Source organism: Silurus aristotelis, assembly GCF_946808225.1.
Source record: "Silurus aristotelis genome assembly, chromosome: 8".
Classification (NCBI taxonomy): domain Eukaryota; kingdom Metazoa; phylum Chordata; class Actinopteri; order Siluriformes; family Siluridae; genus Silurus; species Silurus aristotelis.
Window position 1 is genome coordinate 12,748,336 of NC_139581.1, and position 20,426 is coordinate 12,768,761.

Consider the following 20,426-nt stretch of genomic DNA (forward strand, 5'->3'; position numbering starts at 1 on the left):
CTTCATACACAGCTTCCATATGTCACAAGACTGAACAGAGTAACCATGACAGTGTTTGTCTGGATGTAATGATCTGCCTACACAAGACTCTCAATCTCGGTCAAGTTACCTCCTTGTTTTTGAAGAGGAACAAGCAGAACGTCCATATCCCCCACCTTCTTGCTTTTTCTCTCAGTCTGCTTGTCTTTCATAAGTCCACCACTCAAGATTCGTGTTCAGTCCTACACACAAGCGGAGCAGACCACTCTTCCCATCCCCCAAACTTTTAGCTACAGAGGAACCAAAGAGTAGAAGTGGGCCACGGGATAGGGATCTACCCACACATCATGCAAGCTTTTATTCACTAATCAGAATAAATCAGACACTATTCATTTTCAAATAGAAAAATCCATACAATGATCTGAAAACTGGGCTTCATTAATATTTGTTGTGCTGCTGAAATGATATTTCACGATCATAGAAATATGTGCAATCAAAACAGGATTGAAAAACAACAGCGAGTGAGTTCATAAAGCTACAGCTGCCAGCTTACCAACGCTAGTCTTTGTTAACAGGTTATGCATACTTAATTAGGTGTGGCGAAGTAGGGAAGGCCTTCCTGACTGGTGCTTTAAAGAATTCAGAATGATGTCGACCATTTAATCTGGTTTTAAACAAAATGTGAAATTTTGGAAGAGAAACCCCCCCAAAAAAACACACACTTCCTCTCATTACACGCATGTAGTAAACACGTGAACAGAGCCCATTAACCTGAGTAACAGATAAAGGGAAAAACAGAGAGAAGAGTAAAGGGAAAAGGAGAACCATGGACACGTCTACCCAGTTCCATCAACACCTCCTCTCCACACACTCACACACACACACCACTCTGTCTTTATTACTACAGAAGAGGAATACAAGAGGCCAGGCAGACACTCTTACACACACACACACACACACACACACACACACACACACACACACACACACACACACACACACACACACACACACACACACATACACATACACATACACACACAGCTTTTCTTTCACAGGAACCCTTTGCTCAGCCTTTTCAGAGACACACACACACACACACAAAAAAAAAACAGTGATACAAACAAAGAGACACGCACACAGACAAACAGCACACACACACACACACACAAAAAAAACAGTGATGTGTGTGGTTATTTGATATCTATATATCTGAACGTGCCTGTGTGTGTGTGTGTGTGTGTGTGTGTGTGTGTGTGTGTGTGTGTGTGTGTGTGAGAGTGATGTAGATATACAGTTCTTCAGATCCAACATACAGCTGAAATCGTTTTGTGTTGCACATTAAATAAAATTGAGACAAAAACTATACACTCAGTCGCCACTATATATTTCTCTGCACAGAGAAATGGTTCTTTGTCACTGACTCTAAACTCACTACATGCCTGAACATGTGGATGTACTTAGCTTATATTCTCAAACACTGCAGCTCTACCGTAACAGAACCACACACTAAAGAGTGCAGAGACGTTATGGAAAATGTAAGGCTTTTATTGCGCCAGTCTGTTTTCCATTTTTAAGCTAGTCGTCTTTTATTATCTGTATTCTGGATTATTGATATACGACACCTCACACCGTTTGCCATTTGGGCTTTTTTTTGCATGAGATTAAAACAGGCTGTTTGATGTTCACATTAAACTTTTGTCCATATAGTAATATCACACCACACACACACACTATATGAATAAAGGTTTGTGGTTACCTAGTCATGACAGATCTGGACAAATCTGCTAAGCCTTTTGAACACCCTATTCCACATCGATTTCCCTTTTGCTGTTAGAATAATCTCCACTTTTTCTTTAAAGGGTGGTTGTAAAGATTTGTTCTAGTTTGGCCACAAGGGCATTAGTAAAGTCAGGTACTGGGGAGGCCTGGGGTGCAGTAAGTGTTCCAATTCATCCAAAAGGGGTCCAATAAGTTTAGAGGTCAGAGATCAATAGCAGGCCATATCTTCCATGACCATGACCATATCTTCATGAAGCTCGGTTTATGCACAGGTGCATTCTCATGCTGTAACAGTTTTGTGTCTCCTAGTTCAAGTGAAGGATAAACTGAATACTACCGCATTCTATACAGCTGTGTGCCTCCAACTTTTTGTGAAGGTTTGGGGGGAGAAAACGCAATGTGTGTCTGTTACAAGTTCATCATTTTTGGGACACATGCATGTTCTTTTTGTCAAATGTGCAACAAACAGAAAAGTTGGACAATGAATGAACAGAAGTAAGTTATGTGAACTGATATTTTTCGCTAAAGATCTTAAGTAAGATGGAGAACAGGAGAGACGATGTTATCAGACTGAACCACAGCCGCCGTCAAACATGGAGGTGGAAGCTTAATGATCTGGGGTTGTTTTGGAGCAGGTAATGTGGAGACTTATTCTGGGAGAAAGGAGTACTGAAACAACATGGCTACCATTCCATACTTCATGCAAATTCGTCTGGACTGCGGCAAATTGGAACCGACTTCACCATACGTATACAGTGGAACCCGGTTATGTCGATATCCTGGGGGTCGCCAAAAAGCATCGAGGTAACCGATGATCGAGATAAACGAAAATCAAAATGGCGGCAATATATTAACGTGCTTGAAATTTCTTTATGTACATGATGTGCGTTAATAAATGAGAATGTGCATGCACGTGTTTTTGAAGGGTTTTTTACACAACAGCGTTTCCGCGATTTGTTTGATGAAGGCATGCTATAAAAATACATACAGTACATGTTTATCTGTCAGGAATCCACCTGCCACGCCCCCTTCGGCCCCCTTCAGCGTGTCAGGTGTTTTCTCGGCCGCTTTCTCTGAAGCTCCCGGCTTTAATCCCGCACATATGGTGCTCGTTTATCATCATCACCAGCTCCTATTTAAACTTCCACACTCTCACTGTCCGTTATTGTTGGTATATGTTGGTTCACGGCGGTCGTTGTTATCGCTCATGTGTATCCCGGTACGTGTCTTCCCACCGGCACTCCTACCCAGCGCGGTTTTCGCCTCCCGTTCATCGCATAACATTTAACAACAAAAGGCATATGTGCACTAACTAACAGCAGAGATTCACCAGTATACAATACAACACCTGTAGCATTTGTAAGACTTGATTTTTCCGCCACTTCCGCGAGTTCTTCTGCGGCTGCACCGAGATAACCGACGTTAAATGGCAATTTCCCCCCCTTGTGCTCGAGATATCAGGGTTCGGCGACATAAAAAATAAAAAATCGACATAACCGATAAAAAAATGCTAAGACAAAGCGAGAATTTGGCGGTTCCACTTCAAAAACGTCGACTTAATAGGGTTGTCGAGGTAACCGAGGGCGAGATAACCGGGTTCCACTGTATATACACTCACTATACACACACTGTATATATGTATGTATGTAGGCATCCAGCGTAAAACATGTGCCAAATCAAACGTGCGGAGGATCCGCTGTGGCGACCCCTAACGGGAGAAGCCGAAAAAGAAAGAAAGTAAAAAGTATGTATGTATGTGTGTATATATATATATATATATATATATATATATATATATATATATATATATATATATATATATATATATATATATATACACACACACACACACACACACACACACACACACACACACACACACTGTATACATTAACACACCACTCCCCTCCCGACTTTACAGACCCACATTAACTTAATGTCTGCTCTGTTTAATTCAATTCAATTTATTCAGTATACACACACACACACACACACACACACACACACACACACACACACACACACATTCTGTGTACATCACATCAACTGTTTTTTTTTAATAAGATAATCCAGTCAAGTGGCTTTTATTATCATTTCAACCATATATAGCTGACGCAGTACACCGCGAAATGAAACAACGTTCCTCCAGCACAAGACAGTGTGGGACAGCACAAGACAGTGTGGGACAAATACACAAAACACTAAATAGTGGCACCAGTAAACCTACTGTATATTACGCAGTGAATTAAATGTCATGTTTATTCAGACTAAATCATTACTGATATTTGACTCAGATTTTTACTACACAATACTAAAAAAAACTTAAATAAAAAAAAAAAACGTAAAACTTGTTCTCTTCTCCGACACTTATTATGGCTCACTATAATATAGAAGTAAGATAAAGGAAAGATGCTTGCGGGGCTGATGCACTTTAGTATTTCGGAAAGTCGAAGACTGGATCATTCTGAAGTTAGATCTAAATCAATGTTTGTAATTTGGCAAAAGAAGAATATTCAAACCTTTTGGTAAATTCTGGTTACTTAGAAAGGCCTTCAAATCAGCACACAGAGACGCAGTGCCAACCTTAAAAAAAAAAAAAGAACACAATGACAGTGAAAGTGATTAGTAGACAGATATATCTGCACAGACATGTCCTCAATAAAGAGTTGTGGTCTTGAGGTCACTGTGAATAAATTCTAACAGTACCATGGGATGAACATTTTTTAACAGTTTGTTTCTTTTACATATTTTTTATACTTTGACACCACAACTTTACACCTTTTTTTATTATTATTATAATTCTTTTTTTTTTTTTTGACCTGTCTGACTTTTTTTGTTAAACCAACTCTGTTCTAGGAAGACAGTCGGTCTGATAAGGATGCAGCATGAATTTCTCACACAGTGGATGTCATGCCATGATCAAGTTGGATAGCCATATTCTGGAATGTAAAGGATGTAAAAGTTCGTAATCAGATACGGGCGGCTGGCGTTAAACTCCTACACCACAGTCACAAAACGGTTTCATTTCAATTAAAAATGCAAGAAAAAAAATATTCTAAAAATAAATGAATGAAATACAAAAACCTGTAGTTTTTCTACCTGAAAATGTCAATGATTTACTATATATTCAGATAAATATGATTGTCAGGACTAAAGTTTCTCAACTCAATGATTAAAATCTGCCAAAAGGTTTAACACAGTGACCTAAAACCTTTGTTGACAAAACCGGACATGTAATATTTTTTATAATTAAAACTAAACAGATCCCCATTATATGCTTCAAAAAGCGCCCAACACCACCATCATACTGGCACGCTTGCTTTGGAAAGACTATGCAGAGAAAGTATTTATTTACAGACATCATCAAACTGCTTACTTGTTCGGTAACATTTTTGAGTATGACATTAGTATGTGATAAAATCTTAAAACCTCAGAATAGAAAGCTACCACACCTCTATAAAGTAACAGCTGCACATTAAAGATGGTCATAGCTGATGATTTTTCACTAATCCCAAATTCTTCTTCTTCTTTCAGCTTCTCCCATCAGGGGTCGCCACAGCGGACCATCCGTCTCCATCTCCTCTTAATCTGCCTCTTTCAACCCAACTACCTGCATGTCTTCCCTCACCACATCCATAAACCTCCTCCCTGCCCTTCCTCTCTTTCTCTTTTCTGTCCATCGTCATCACCTCTCAACTCCTCATCTTCAGCTCTGCTACCTCCAGCTCCACCACCTGTCTTTTACTCAATGCCACTGTCTCTAAACCATACAACATCGCAGGTCTCAACACAGTCCTATAGATTTTCCTTTTCACTCTCACAGATACCCTTCTATCACAAATCACTCCTGCTATCACTCTTCTCCACCCACTCCACCCTGCCTGCACTCTTTTCTTCACTTCTCTAACACACTCTCCATTACTTTGCACTGTTGACCCCAGGTACCTGAACTCCTCCACCTTCTCCACCCACTCATTCACACACATGTACTCTGTCTTACTCCTACTGTATAACACAAAACATTTAAAACAGAGGGTAGTGTTACAGGTTCCCTGGTGCCATCCTGAGCTTAAGAAACTGTCCGAGTTTCTGCATGGGTTCTCAAGTTTCCTCCCATCGTCATTGTCTACTGGAAGAAGGACTGAAAACTGTAATTCGCCACGAGGTTTGATTGTGTAAAGGCGTACAATACAGTGTTCCTGGAAGACTGTGAGTCAACCGTGATAAAACATTTATAAAAGATAGATGAATTAATGAATGAAACAGAAAAATCTGATGTTAATACTTACTGCGTTGGCCATCATACAGGAGATAGCAATGAGCTCCTAGTCACCAGTTCTCCAGCCTCCTGCAGACAAAACGACACAAACACAAGTCAAGAATGGGTACGTGTATGATATGCAAAATACTAGATTGTACAGTGTTGAAATATACTGTACTGCACAAAAACACAGATGCGTCAATTCAAGCACGGAAATAAACACAGCCAGATGTGTGTTTGAGACTCAAGGTCTCTTAGCACTTTTTTTTATAGCACGAATCTGCAAATGAATTTCATTTGCATGCACTGTCACGGTCTGATATTTAAAAATGTTAATAAATGCCTTGTATGAATGTGGCACATGAGGGTGTGCTCGGTTTCCTTCTTCTACATTGCTGTGCATGACAGTAATTACATCTCATCAACTGGCTGAACGCTGTACTATTCTTACTACCACAGAAATTAATACACCACTTATGCAAATGAGCTACATGCTACAATATTACATGGTGTGGGCTTTAAATATATTGGGGTAGAGTGACTGTTTTATGCCCATGTGTGTTATACTGGTACAAAACAATCTCTACAGGAAGAAATAAGGCATGATGGGGGAAAAACTAATATTTAGGTAAAAAAAAAAGGGTTTTAAAATTGAGTTGAAAAAAAAACATTTAATAGACACAAGTTTGTGGACACCTGAACATAAGATTAATATGCGAACATCCCATTCCACATTTAGTCCTCATTTGCTGATATAACATCCTCCACTGTTCTGGGAACACTAGATTTTGCAGTGCGCTTGTAGAGGTTTGTGCTCATTCAGCCACGAGGGTGTTAGTAAACTCAGACACTGATGTAGGGTGATGATGCCTGGGATGCAATCAGCATTCCAACTCATTCCAAAGGTGTTCAGTAGGGTGGAGGTCAGAGCTCTATTGCAGGCCACTCAAGTTCTTCCAAGTTAACCAACTGTTCATAAAGTTTACTTTGTTTTCATGGGGGAGGTTGTAAAGCTGAAACCGGTTCAAGTGAAGGGAAAATTTTACTGCTACCGCCTCCAAGGTCGTGCCTCCGACTTTGTGGTAACAGTTTAATGAAGAACCACAGAAGACTGGAATAATTAAAAATCAGCCACAGATACATCTAAGAGGAGTTTTGCCCAAACCGCCTCAGATTATATAAATATACAGGTAGTGAATGTGGAATAGAAATGTTTAAGGAAAGTAGTGATATATTATGTTGTTAGCATATTGTGTTTTAAATGTACTACATGGCAATACACCTTTAGTGCTGAAAAAATATGGCTTAAATATCCTATTAACATTTATGGCATTTTGGCAGATGCCCTTATCAAGAGTGACTAACATGATCTACTTATAAAACTGAGCATCTGAGGGTTAAATGCCTTGCTTAAGGATCCAGCAGTGACAGTTTAACCACCGAGCTATATATATATATATATATATATATATATATATATATATATATATATATATATATATATATATATATATATATATATATATATATATATATATATATATATATATATATACACACACACACTTGGCAATTTCCCCGTAGCCCTTTCCAGCCTTGTGGAGGTGTACAATTTTGTCTCTAGTGTCTTTGGACAGCTCTTTGGTCTTGGTTATGTTAGTAATTGGAGTCTTACTGATTGTATGGGGTGGACAGGTGTCTTTATGCAGCTAACGACCTCAAACAGGTGCATCTAATTTAGGATAATAAATGTAGTGGAGGTGGACATTTTAAAGGCAGACTAACAGGTCTTTGAGGGTCAGAATTCTAGCTGATAGACAGGTGTTCAAATACTTATTTGCAGCTGTATCATACAAATAAATAGTTTATAACTATTTTAAACTATTAAAATAGGATTTTTTTTTTAGATTATGTCTCTCACAGTGGACATGCACCTACGAAGACAATTTCAGACCCCTTCATGATTTCTAAGTGGGAGAACTTGCAAAATAGCAGAGTGTTCAAATACTTATTTTCCTCACTGTATACATATACACACACATATATATATATACACATATACATATATACACACATATATATATATATATATATATATATATATATATATATATATATATATATATATATATATATATATATATATATATATATATATATATATATTATATATATTTATATATTCCAATTCTAGTTCGCCAAGAGAATAAATCTGAAATTGTGTGAGAGAGACAGAAATGTGTTTAACATCCTACAAGTCATACTTGGAGGAGTCGGTAGCATTGATGACACTTGCATTATTCTATATCAGAGCACCTTGTGATATTGATAATACATTATGTTGGTCTGCTTTTACATAGTGATGCATGTCTTAATCTCTCAGGCCTTTAACAAGTTGTACTTCATTATTACAGCTAGTGCATTTACGAGCAAATTCGGTCCTAGACATCTGCTAACGAAACCCGGTTAATATTTGGCCCACATGAATAATCATGAACCTCACTCTTCAAATCCTACACAAATCCGTTTCTAAGCAGATAAGAAAGTCATCCGAGACTTGTTTCCAGCAGAAAAAAATATCTAAATTTTTTTTGCAAACGCAGCTAACTGCAGAATGCATGTTCCCTGAAAGTCATAAACATCTTGCTCTACTTAGATTATTCTGTTTGTGTGTCTATCATGCACCTGCTGACTGTTTGCGACTGCGGCTGCACACCTGCTGCAGCCTTAGAGGCGTCTCTACTCTCGCATAAATGTGAATTCAGCTAAAGTGTTGCCTTTGCTGATAACACAAAACCCTCATATAGCTCAGAAAACACAGAAATTTCCATCGATAAAACGAATAGAAATATTATAATAATATCTGACATATACTAACTAAATAAAGCTGACCTGAATATAGTGAGTAACGTGGCAAATTAAGAACGATAAGAAGTTTTTACAGTAGAGTGGAACAGTGCAGAACGAGTGCCCTGTAGGAGGAGAATATCGGTGTATGAGCGGTTTTACTAGTAAAAATCTTTGTAGGAATACGAGCATATTTCAGGAAGACGAGCATTTCTTCTGACGCATTTGGTTCCAGTCACGCATTCTGATCGTCACTCGTCACCTCCGTCTGCTCACTCGCTCCATAGACATTGTTCTGAGTGCGTTCCCGTCATTCTCTTATGTGAATATTGCGCTTTTTGTCTGTTTTAATGTTGTTTTTGTTTTATTTCACTATAAATTTAGCATCATAGGTCCCAAGAAGTGTAGTGATAGCGCTGGGAAAAAGGTTGTAAAAATAATAACCATTGAAACTAAGAAAGAAATGAAAAAGCATGAACGTGGCATACGCACACGAGATCTTTGTCTGTAATATGGCATGTCTAGTTCAACAGTACGTACAATCATGAAAAACAAAAAGAAAATAATGGATTTAATGTTTATAATTTATTACTTTTTATGTTTATACTTTGTTACAAGTATATTTGCGTGTTAAATTAGGCATTAAACTATGAAACAAAGGGCTGAAATAAGCGATCGCCTGAGGCCTGGGAACGGATTCATTGCTTTTACATTCATTCTTATGGGAAAATTAACATGCGAGTACGAGCATGCTAGAAGAGTTAACAAAATTTTTCACAGAATATCATCTGTGGAGTTACTGTCATATCCCAAAAATAATCATATGTTGCTGCAATTATAAACCTATTTTTATGCACATCTTGCAAATAATATTTGATGTGATCAGAACCCATAGCCCATTCCCTCAGTGTGTCTCAAACACAATTAGATTTTATTTAACTCTCAGTGATTGGCTCACAGCTCTTCTCTCTCATGCAGGTCTCAAATGACAACTAATCAAATGTATTAAACACTAAGCTAATTCTCAGTGGTGCAGTGATGTTCGAGAAAACAAGAATCTGGAAGCAAAAAAGAGTATCAGATTCTTTTGATAAGGTTTAGGTTCAAATATTTCACATCGGAAGTGTATTTAATATAAAAAATGAGCTGATCTTATCCAGTACCACACACTGTGATAAACTTACTGTAGAAGTGTACAGTAAGTGCTACGCAAAGTTGAAGCACTTATGGGAAAATGCTGTAACGTAAGAATGTTTTCAAAAAAATTAAAGTGTTAGTTTTTTTTTTTTTAAACAATAAACACAATAGAAAGTAAATGAACAGAAGAGAAATCCAAATCAAACCCATATTTGGTGTGACCACCGTTTGTCTTTCAATTCTTATTGATCGGTTTCGTCTGTTCACTTACTTTCCATTTTGTTAATTCATAAAAAATGAGTCGCTTCATTTCGAAAACATTCTGACTTACAGCTTACAGCATTCAGTGGCCAAAACCTTTGCACAGTAATTCATATAAAAAGCCACTATAACCATGTCCAAAAATTAATAAATAAACGAATGAATAAAGCAAGAAAGAACAACAGAACGACTGTAACAAGATGCAGAAGTTGGAATGATTTTTGCCTTTATCTTAATAAGTATCTTAATGATTATGTTTGCAGCCCAAGATGTGTTCTGATCATTCCCATAACTTAAATGCAGAATGTGAAATAGGCTTTTTTTTTTTATCCAATTAAATAATCTCTACCAACCATGTGTGCACGTGTGAGAGAGAGAGAGAGAGCGCGTGTCACTGGCCAGTCTTGCTGGGGGAAGCCATGGGAGAGGCATTAAGCCGACAGCTGGTGAGCCTGCCTGTGTCGAAGGGGGAGATGAAAAGGCCCTGCTGCCCCCCATATCCCATCAGACCCCTGCTGTAGTCCCAAAATAAAGGGCTTTTGTCCTGAGAGGGAGAGGCCGAATAGAGAAACCAAAGAGCCCTTCAAAGTGGCTGCAGCTCTCCCTTTTTTCTTCTACATCTTTCCTTTCCTTTAGCATTCTATAAGAAACCCCCCCCCCCCCCCCCAACACAATTGAGCTCCACACACAATAGGTTAAACGCATAGCTGCAAAGGACACGACACTCTAACACAAACTTGTTGCTGGTGTAGCATCAAGCAGCATGTGTTCCAACTAGATGTTCGACATGCATTCCCGGCACACTTTTTCCCCCTTTTATTACCAATTTCAAAGTTTATCGTCTCAACCCACACACAGCAAAACGCATGCAAGGCTTTCTGGTCTGGATTTATGATGTCAGTCAGTGCAATTGCAATCAAGGGTATCTCATTACAACTCATACATCATAATATACATTTATATAGCGCACTTGAATTTGATAACTGTTTAACCGTGTGGAAAGAGAAAAGTAAATGATCATCTAATCACCCTGTATTACACTATGGATTTCCTTCATTTGCAAAAATTTACTAAACGCGATACCTGCTCTCCGTGAACATGATCAAATTCGATAGAAAGCACGTGGTTGAGCCGAGTTGTACAGTGGACATTAACATGGGCGTGTGTCGAGAGCCACAACCCAATTCCTCAGTAGCTCAGATCACCGGTTTTTAATCATAGAGTGCGGACCGCGCTCATACAGGGCTTCTGAATTTGTTATCTCAAATACGTGTGGAAAACATGCGTCTAAACTAAGGTGATCTAGACACGTTTAAGATTACAGTCCACCAGAAACCGAAGTGACAGGCTTGATCACACCTGCCATTAACATGCCTCACGGGATTCCAATCCGTTCACACCTGACATAATGAAGGTGTCTTCAAAGACTACTTGTGATTAGATTTCATACCTCATTTAGCCTGGAGAAAGGCTGTCACACACGATTGTTTTAATAGCCTTCACCAGCATTCATGTTTAGTCAAAACAAGCATGTTTTTAGCATGTTTTACTCATGTTAATACAACCAATATCATTAACACTGAACCAGCATACAGTAACAAGCAGCGTATTGGATTGTCACGTTTATTTCATTTTTGTCCTCATTGTTTTATAACTAACATTCGTCAGATTTTAAAATCCAGACGTTCGAAACATTTGATTTTCTTTCCTATTTGAAAGGTTCTAAAATTGTCATGAAAAAATATGAGTGGACAATAAAAAAAAATAAATACACTGAATTTTTTTTTTTACTTTGAAAAAATAATCCTCAATTGAATCGGTGCCTTTAAATTCCAGCTTGAAGAAATGAAGAGCATCAAGTAAAACAAAACAAAAAAAAAAACATTGCAATGTGGCACTACATACTTGCTAATACATTCGTTCATCCATTCGTCTTCTCTCTCCATCTCTTGTCAAGAAGGAGGATCCGGATCCGGATCCTACCATGGGAACCCAGAGCGTGAGACAGGAATATTCACCCTGAATTGGCCTGGGACTTCCGTAGCCCGTCTTAATCTTGTGATAAATGTAATGCGATTGCTTCTGTCATATTTGCACCATTATAAAGAATATATGCTACAGTCAAACCCTCTCAACGTCCTGCCTGCCTCACTGACTCAAGGCTACTGACCTGAAAGAGGTGACTCCGTTAGATCTGCAGGAAAATAACAATATTAAAATGGGAGTGGAAAACACTGGGTCAGAGGCTCTCTCTGCTGGAGGTCACAGTCTGTTAGTCTAATCAGGGCTGAACTGGAGAGAAAAGGTTAACTAGGAGCTCTCCTCCACCACACAGTGAGTTCAGAAAGCATAAAAACTACGCTGTGCTGGAGTGGGGGGGGCTGAGTGTCATGGTGTCCGAGTCCACCCTCACGCTCTCCACTCGGTGACCCCCTCCATCTGTCACCGATGCAGCACCATGGCAGTCTATCACCATGGCAACAGGGTCACTTAGGATGATCATGCTACAGAAATGCTCATCTGTGCATATGTTTAGGAGCATACATGTTACTGAGAAGGTTTCAGATCTGACCCAAATCTGTGTTCTGGAATTACTGTCAGGGCAGTTGAAGACTGGACTGGCCTCACAAGCTATTAATATGAATGGCGAGTCAGCATGGGGGCCTGAATAGGGAAGGAAGGACGAGGAGGACAATGGGTTTAGGACACAGCCAACAGAAATCTGATATATCGTATGCTTGAAGTGGTCTGGGAAAACCCATCAGTACCTCTGGCTTTGCATTTTAACAAATCGCTAAAAATATGATGACACCCCTGGCAACGTTCAGACTGAACTAAATCCATTTCCCCAAACTTGAATATGGAATGGGAATTTTATTCACTTTTTGTCCTTTCCTATGCCTCCATCTCAGTCTGCGTAAAGATGTCTAGAACCCTTCTATAGTTACACCTAGTGGGATTTCTTTGTACACTGAACTCAGGCTTTTTCCCCACATGTTGTTACAAAGAAATTGAAATAAATCTCCTCAGATATCGGCTGTCAAAATGTCTGTGGTGCAAACTTCAGTAGCATTTCCCCCTCAAACTTTATCTGCAATCGAGATTCTTTTTTTCTCCAAAAGATTCACTTTAATTCCTAAAAGCCCTAATTTTCAGAACTATGTAAAGTAGAAAGAATATCACAATGTATAAGCTGTTTCCAGACCAACACACACACAGGCTGTGAGACAGACAAAAAAAAGAGAAAGTAAAATATGCTGGAGCATTTCTTGAGAAACTTCAGCCAGACAGCTCACAGCAGCTGGACACACAAGCTGTAAGAGGTCAAACGTATTCGTGTTTAAGAAACTACTTTGACGGCTCTTAAATGCTTCCCTATTCTGAGAGGGGTTTTGTGTGCTATGAGCAGCTCCATTTTTACAGTTTTCGTCACTCACTGCATCCATAGGTTTACTAATTTATACGTAATTTTACGGTCATCGATAAAACAACAGGGACTATATTGCCTGTATTGTGAAGACATATTCAGACACATCGAACGTATCCTTCATATCCGATTCAAATACATTGAATCGCATGAGAGCATGTTACACATGAATGCCTGACACAACTTCCCTTAAACCTAACAACAGCATACACAATAAACACTATTGTACAGGGTGGGGTGTTTACTCCTTCGGTTCAGTTCATTTTGGCAGATGTGAACTCAGCAATAAAACTCTGATGTGGACCAAAATACCGGTCCAAGACTGACTGAGAGAAGTGATCAGCAGTTTAGTTGCAGCAAGGAATGATGATGGAAATGAACCAAGCATGCTGTGCTATTGGGGTTGTGGTTACTGGTTTTTTTTTATGTTGCTAACTAAAACTAATTACTATATAATTTTACTATTGTATTAATCACCATTTAATTCTTTGTGATCTGTTTTTATAGACTCATCTTGATCCTGATAGTATTTCTGACCATTAAATAAAATAATTTTGTGTTTTACCTTTAAATAATATATATAAAATAGTGCCTGATAACACTAATAGGTGTACAATTTATAAAAACCAATTTGAAAAAAGTGGGATCAGTCCAGAGGTCAGTGATGGCAGAGAGCAGGGACAGAAGTAAATGCTATTAGAAAGAGTCAAATACAGCACGCCAAAAACCGCCTCTAGTTCATTTGAACATTCTGTAAATATCTTTGTCTAACATAAATGTATCATCCAGGAAGATTCATACAGCACATAAACACAGCCAAAAAAAAAAAAGCTTGAGTGCATATTCTGAACAAAGTCCAAAAAGCAGCCCGGGTACGATTTTTGTTTCCCGATGTTTACAAGTCAATACACAACACCCTAATTACAGCCTGCTGATGATATATTATTAGCAGAATCACAAACGTCTTCCCTGTCCGAGTACAATTGCATCACATGGGGCTGAAACAGCCAGGAAACTTAACGCTGGAGCTTCTGTTCCCAAGAACGGAATGTGTAATGAAGCAACGTGAATGGAGGTTATGTTCTGCGTCTCGGCACTAGCTCGTATGCGCACGCTCACGCCAAAACAGCAAAGTGTCTCATGGGACGTGTTACAGTGACAATGGAGTACACAGCACTGAGCTCAACAGCTGTGAAATGGCGCCAAAAGGGACGCACAGGCTTCCTCAGGCCTGCTGTCATTCCCACACGAATGCACAGCTCCAAAGCTTTATTTGATTTGTGCAACAAAAAAAAACAAACAAAAAAAACAGATGTAAATAAGCCACAGGGCAGCAAAATTTGAGCAGCTGCTCAATAAAGTGTTTATGTAAGTTTATGCACCAGGCAGTTCGTTTGGTCCATGTTCTAGTTGCTCGAACACAAATTTGGACACGATTTCTAGTTGCCAAGTAGCAGAAAGGGTTGGGCACCTGTCACACAGACACCACAAGCTCCTGGTGGGGGTCTCGTTTTGCCTCGCCTCTGCACGAGGGATTAAATGTGCAGCTTGTCTGTAAGGGATCAACAGATGTCTGCCTTAAATCTCACAATCTGTCCAGGAAGCGAACAAGCCAGAAGCATTACAACAACTATATTGAGACTTGAGTGTCTTCAATGTCCACACCAGCCTAATCGATGACACTTGTGTGTATATTTGCAGCAATGTTGGTAATGGAACAAAATCATGCCTCTTTTTTTTTTGAAAGCTGTTTTAATGGGTTTACATTCGAAATGATCAACAGTAGGAAACTGTATGAGTCACTTATAAATCATGTCAGATTAATTCATTTATATTGTGTTATACTAAACAACCCTTTAACTTCTGACATAGATTGTGCATTTAGTGAGCAACTGAGGAAACTCTACATCTGCACGGTGGTATTTGTTTGGTCGGTTAAAGCCTTAACGTGGCATTTAAAAAAAAAAAAAAAAAAAAAAGAAAGAAAAAAGTTTCCACCATGATTTGCTGGGATATGGTTCGCTTTAATCGTCAACAAACAAAGCAAAAAAAAAACTAAACAAATAGGGTTTCAGAACACTGAAACTCTTCCTCTTACATCTGAAAACATTTTGAAATCACACAAACACAGCTTATTTTTTTATATTCATCTTCTAGATCATAAGAAGTCCAAGAGAAGTCATGACACCACATTTGCCTATTAGATGGTTATAGAACTCATCAAAAAAATCTGTGTTTAATCAACTGCCAAAATGATCCATAAAACAGTTCTAGTTAGAAGAGAAAAAACCCTAAAGATAATATATTACTAAAAAAATCATAAACTACAGACTACACAGACAAGCAAAAGGAAAGAAAATCAGCCAGACTGTTTAAAAGCTGATCAGTCAATAGTCAAACACTGAGAACAACAACAACTAAAACAACAACAAAGAAAGCAAAGGCTTTAAAAATAAACAAGAGTTATATGGGTGCTTTTTACTTTACGCTAGGAGATGATGTCAATAAAATCCTTGACCAATTACTCAAAATGCAATTCAACGACAAACAGGCTTCCTGTAAAACAATGCAGCTTTCAGTCTTCAGCTTTTAAAGACAAAGTTATGCACATCACAGAAAGAGGTAACCTCACTTGCTATAAACAAAACATTCACGTCGACCCAACGTCGGCTTCCTCCTCCTACACTGCTGGCTTTCAAATCTTCAATCAACAAACTCCATGGAGACTGTTTTGGGGTAATCAACAACCTATTTTTAAGGCTGTCAAGGGAGTATTCTTTAGTGTTATTTTACAATGTGTACAAGCTTTTCTGTAGGACTTTAAAACATGTTCAGTTCAACCGATCGTTTAGATGTTTCATGGACTTCCTCAGCACGATGTTCAATTCCTTACTCTATAAGTCGTTACATTACAATAGAAAAAGATGCTCTTTTTACTCATTCATGTTCGGCATGACTGAACTATTACATTGAGACATTTCTCATTGTTGTATGTCTATATTTTCTATACAGGGTATATGTGAATAAGACCTTAACGTCCTCTGTAATGAGAATGACAGAGGTTAGGGACACACCCGTCTCATTTTTCGATATCACACATGATGAAAACTCTGAGACACTGGACACTAGATGGAGAGAATATATTGACATGCAAAGTAATAAAGTCGAATGTTTGCTCAGTATCTGCCTTAATGACTGCAAGCTGAGGACAGCATAAAAAAAAGGTAATGAAAGCTGGCACCTCTTTATGTGTCCTGTGTATCAGATCGTCTACATATGAAAAATAGTGTAGTGTTGGTCATGAGCCTGGGCATTGAACCACAATCTAACCACAATCACTGGATCAAAAAGTGAACTTAAATAGCATTTATATTATATTAAAGTGCCTCATTACACTAAAATACCAAGAATACCATTTTAAACCATATGTCAACCGGATTCTTTGCCTGTAAAACACATTGGATGCATAATCATACCGTCATTCTCTCACACTGACCAGGTCCCAGTGCTGACACAGACACACTACTGCTGCAGCTTACAGCAACTCAAGCAGGGGGATGGAGGTTAGATATTTATGAACCTGCACTTAGTCAGCTGGTTTTCACCTAAAAGATGTCCCCCAGAAGTAGATCTGAATGAGAATAGTGTGACATCTTTGTGAGATCTGCCTATACATATAGATATAGATTATAGAGACAGGTGGGGAACTTCTCCTTATGGTCAATCGCTGAAATTTAACCATCTGCTGCAGGACATGAGGGGAAACTCTGATCACCATGCCCATGTCTGTCTACACCCCCCTGTGTATATATATATATACACACATATATACACATACACACACACACACACACACACACACACACACACGAGCGGAAATGTGCAAATTGCAAAGTTTACAGAACAACGCCCGGCTGAAATAAGGGCTCAGCCAGTTTGCTTTCAGTATTGCGTGGCATGTGCAAGGACTATGCCATAAAACACTTACACACACACACACACACACTCTCTCTCGCGCGCGCACGCACGCGCGCACACAAACGCGGACGTGCGCGCGCGCGCACACGGGCTTTCTAATTTACCCCTTTGCTTTACACTGGAAAAAATGGACACCATGACAGCGCTTCGAAAAGCTTCAAACCACTTTACTTCACACAACAAACCCTTAAAAATCGTATTCCTTTTGCTTAATTAAGAACAATAAATTAAGCTAGTTTTGTTTTGGTTTTTATAAGTAAGTGATGCTGCTGACTCCAGTACAATACACCACTTTAATTCATCTGGAACTCACCAAACTCGCTCAATTCCACATTTGACAGGTACAAAATAAATTTTCTGTCTAATGCATCTCGATTCTGCAGGCCAATTTCACACCAAGCTGCGAGCTGATGATAAGAGCGTTAAACACTTCTCTATCCCAGGATGCGCTTCACATGCAGCCTTCAGCAACTCACTGAAGTTCTCTCACTGCTTTCTTGAGTCTCTCTACCAAGTACACACACACACATAGAATATTACCTGTAGTAGAATCCGTAGCCTCGAGTGGAAATATCCTAAAAACTCGAAGTTTTTTTTAAATAAATAAATAAATAAACCCTCAGACAGGAGAACTGTGTTTGACAGGAACACCTCGGACTCCTCGGGCCTTTGCTTTACTTCCTGAGTGCCGAACTCTGCACCCAAGCTTGGCGGTGGGAGCCAGCAGTCTCCTCTGATTGGTTACACCCGCTGGTGACGTATCACACCCGCTACGATGTGATTGGATAATCCGCATGAAGCTGGCCCTTTCGCCGCACAAAGAAAGTCGCGTGGAGTAGAGGTGGTCGAAGAAATAAAGGCTGAATCATGATATAGGTGGCCTATTGAGGGGGTGAAATCATAGCTGGAACATCATTTCTAGTGACCTAGATATTAAACACTAGGAGAATTGGGATTCCGGCAAAGTAATTGAAAAAACCCTTTATACGTTTGAATTGCATTAGTTCAGACAGACAAAGAGAGAGGCAATGTGCTTGTTTTTGCATGGGAAAGTCTTTAAAAACAGTCTTTTTAAATCATACTTTAATTTGTCTGAATTAAATCTTTCAAGATGCAGTTTATTTTTAAAAAAAAAGGAACATCCACAGTTGCAATTTAAACAGTGTATATTCATTGATTTGCTCTGCTGTATAATGAAAATGGCCCTCCATAACCTTTAGAAAAGTGACTATTCATTAAGAAGACATGTCCAGACTGTAGGTCAACCCTCTTACACCCCATTCATGTTAACAAACTGCCATAATGTATAAGATCACTGCTGACCAGATATTAGTTCCCTCCACCGACATTTGTCAAGGAAGGTGGCGAATCTTCTTCTTCTTCTTTCGGCTTCTCCCATTAGCGTTCACCACAGCAGATCATCCGTCTCCATACCCCTCTGTTCTCTACATCTGCCTCTTTCAACCCAACTACCTGCATGTCTTCCTTCACCACATCCATAAACCTCCTCCTAGGCCTTCATCTTTTCCTCCTTCCTGGTGGCTCCATCCTCAGCATTCTCCTACTGATATACCCCATGTCCCTCCTCTGCACATGTCCAAACCATCACCAATCTCACCTCCCTCACCTTGTCTCCAAAACGTCCTGCATGCGCTGTCCCTCTAATAAACTTAATTCTAATCCTGTTCATCCTTATCACTCCAAACGAAAACCTCAACATCTTCAGCTCTGCTACCTCCAGCTCCACCTCCTGTCTTTTATTTAATGCCACTGTATTTAAACCATACAACATCGCAGGTCTCACCACAGTCCTATAAACTTTCCCTTTTACTCTCACATATATCATTCTATCACAAATCACTCCTGCCACTCTTCTCCAACACTCCACCCTGCCTGCTCTCTTTTCTTGACCTCTCTAACACACTCTCCATTACTTTGCACTGTTGACCCCAGGTACCTGAACTCCTCCACCTTCTAAATCCAATAACACTCAATGCAACTCCTTCTGACCTTCTCTATACTTCTTTATCAACATTCTCAAAGCAAATAATGCACCTGTGGTGCTCTTTCTCAGTATAAAACCATACTGTTGCTCACCGATGGTCAACTCTTCTCTCAGCCTGACTTCCACTATTCTTTCCCATAACTTCATAGTGTGATTGATCAACTTAATTCCTCTGTAGTTATTGCAGGTCTGCACATCTCCCTTATTCTTAAAGATCGGTACCAGCACACTCCTTCTCCATTCCTCAGGTATCCTCTTACCTTCCTGTTAAACAATCTTGTTAAAAACTCTGTCATCTCTCCGAAACATCTCCACGCTTCTACTGGTATGTCATCTGGTATAAACCGACTTTCCACTCTTCATCCTTTTAAATGCTGCTCTCACTTCCTCCTTACTAATCCTATCCACTTCCTGCTTCACCATCTCCACACCATACAACCTTATCTCTCTCTCTTTTTCCTCATTCATCAGCTGCTCAAAAAACTCCCTTCATCTTTTTAACACCCTCTCCTCACTAGTCAACACACTTCCATCTGCATCCTTTATTGCTCTATTTTGCAGCACATCCTTCTCAGCTCTGTCCCTCTGCCTGGCAAATCTGTACAAATCCTTTTCTCCTCCTTAGTGTTCAACTTCACATACAGCTCCTTATATGCCTTTTTCTTGACTTTCGCCACATCCCTCTTTACCTGCTGCCGCATCTCCTTGTACCTGTTCATCACCACTGAGCCCCTGTCTGACCTCTTCCC

At 39.3% G+C, this 20,426-nt stretch overlaps 1 protein-coding gene across 1 annotated transcript in view; it reads right to left on the minus strand.

The window, feature by feature from the left end:
- tfdp2 (transcription factor Dp-2) overlaps positions 1–18,389 on the minus strand; it is a 36,797-nt gene extending 18,408 nt beyond the window's left edge. The window contains exons 1-3 of the mRNA XM_083548427.1: positions 18,213–18,389; positions 6,051–6,109; positions 4,281–4,344 (exon numbers count right to left, since the gene is read on the minus strand). Coding sequence (XP_083404553.1) covers positions 4,281–4,344; positions 6,051–6,065 — 79 coding nt within the window. The 5' untranslated portion in view covers positions 6,066–6,109; positions 18,213–18,389. The remainder of the gene's footprint in view (positions 1–4,280; positions 4,345–6,050; positions 6,110–18,212) is intronic.
- Between the last annotated feature and the right edge of the window lie 2,037 nt (positions 18,390–20,426).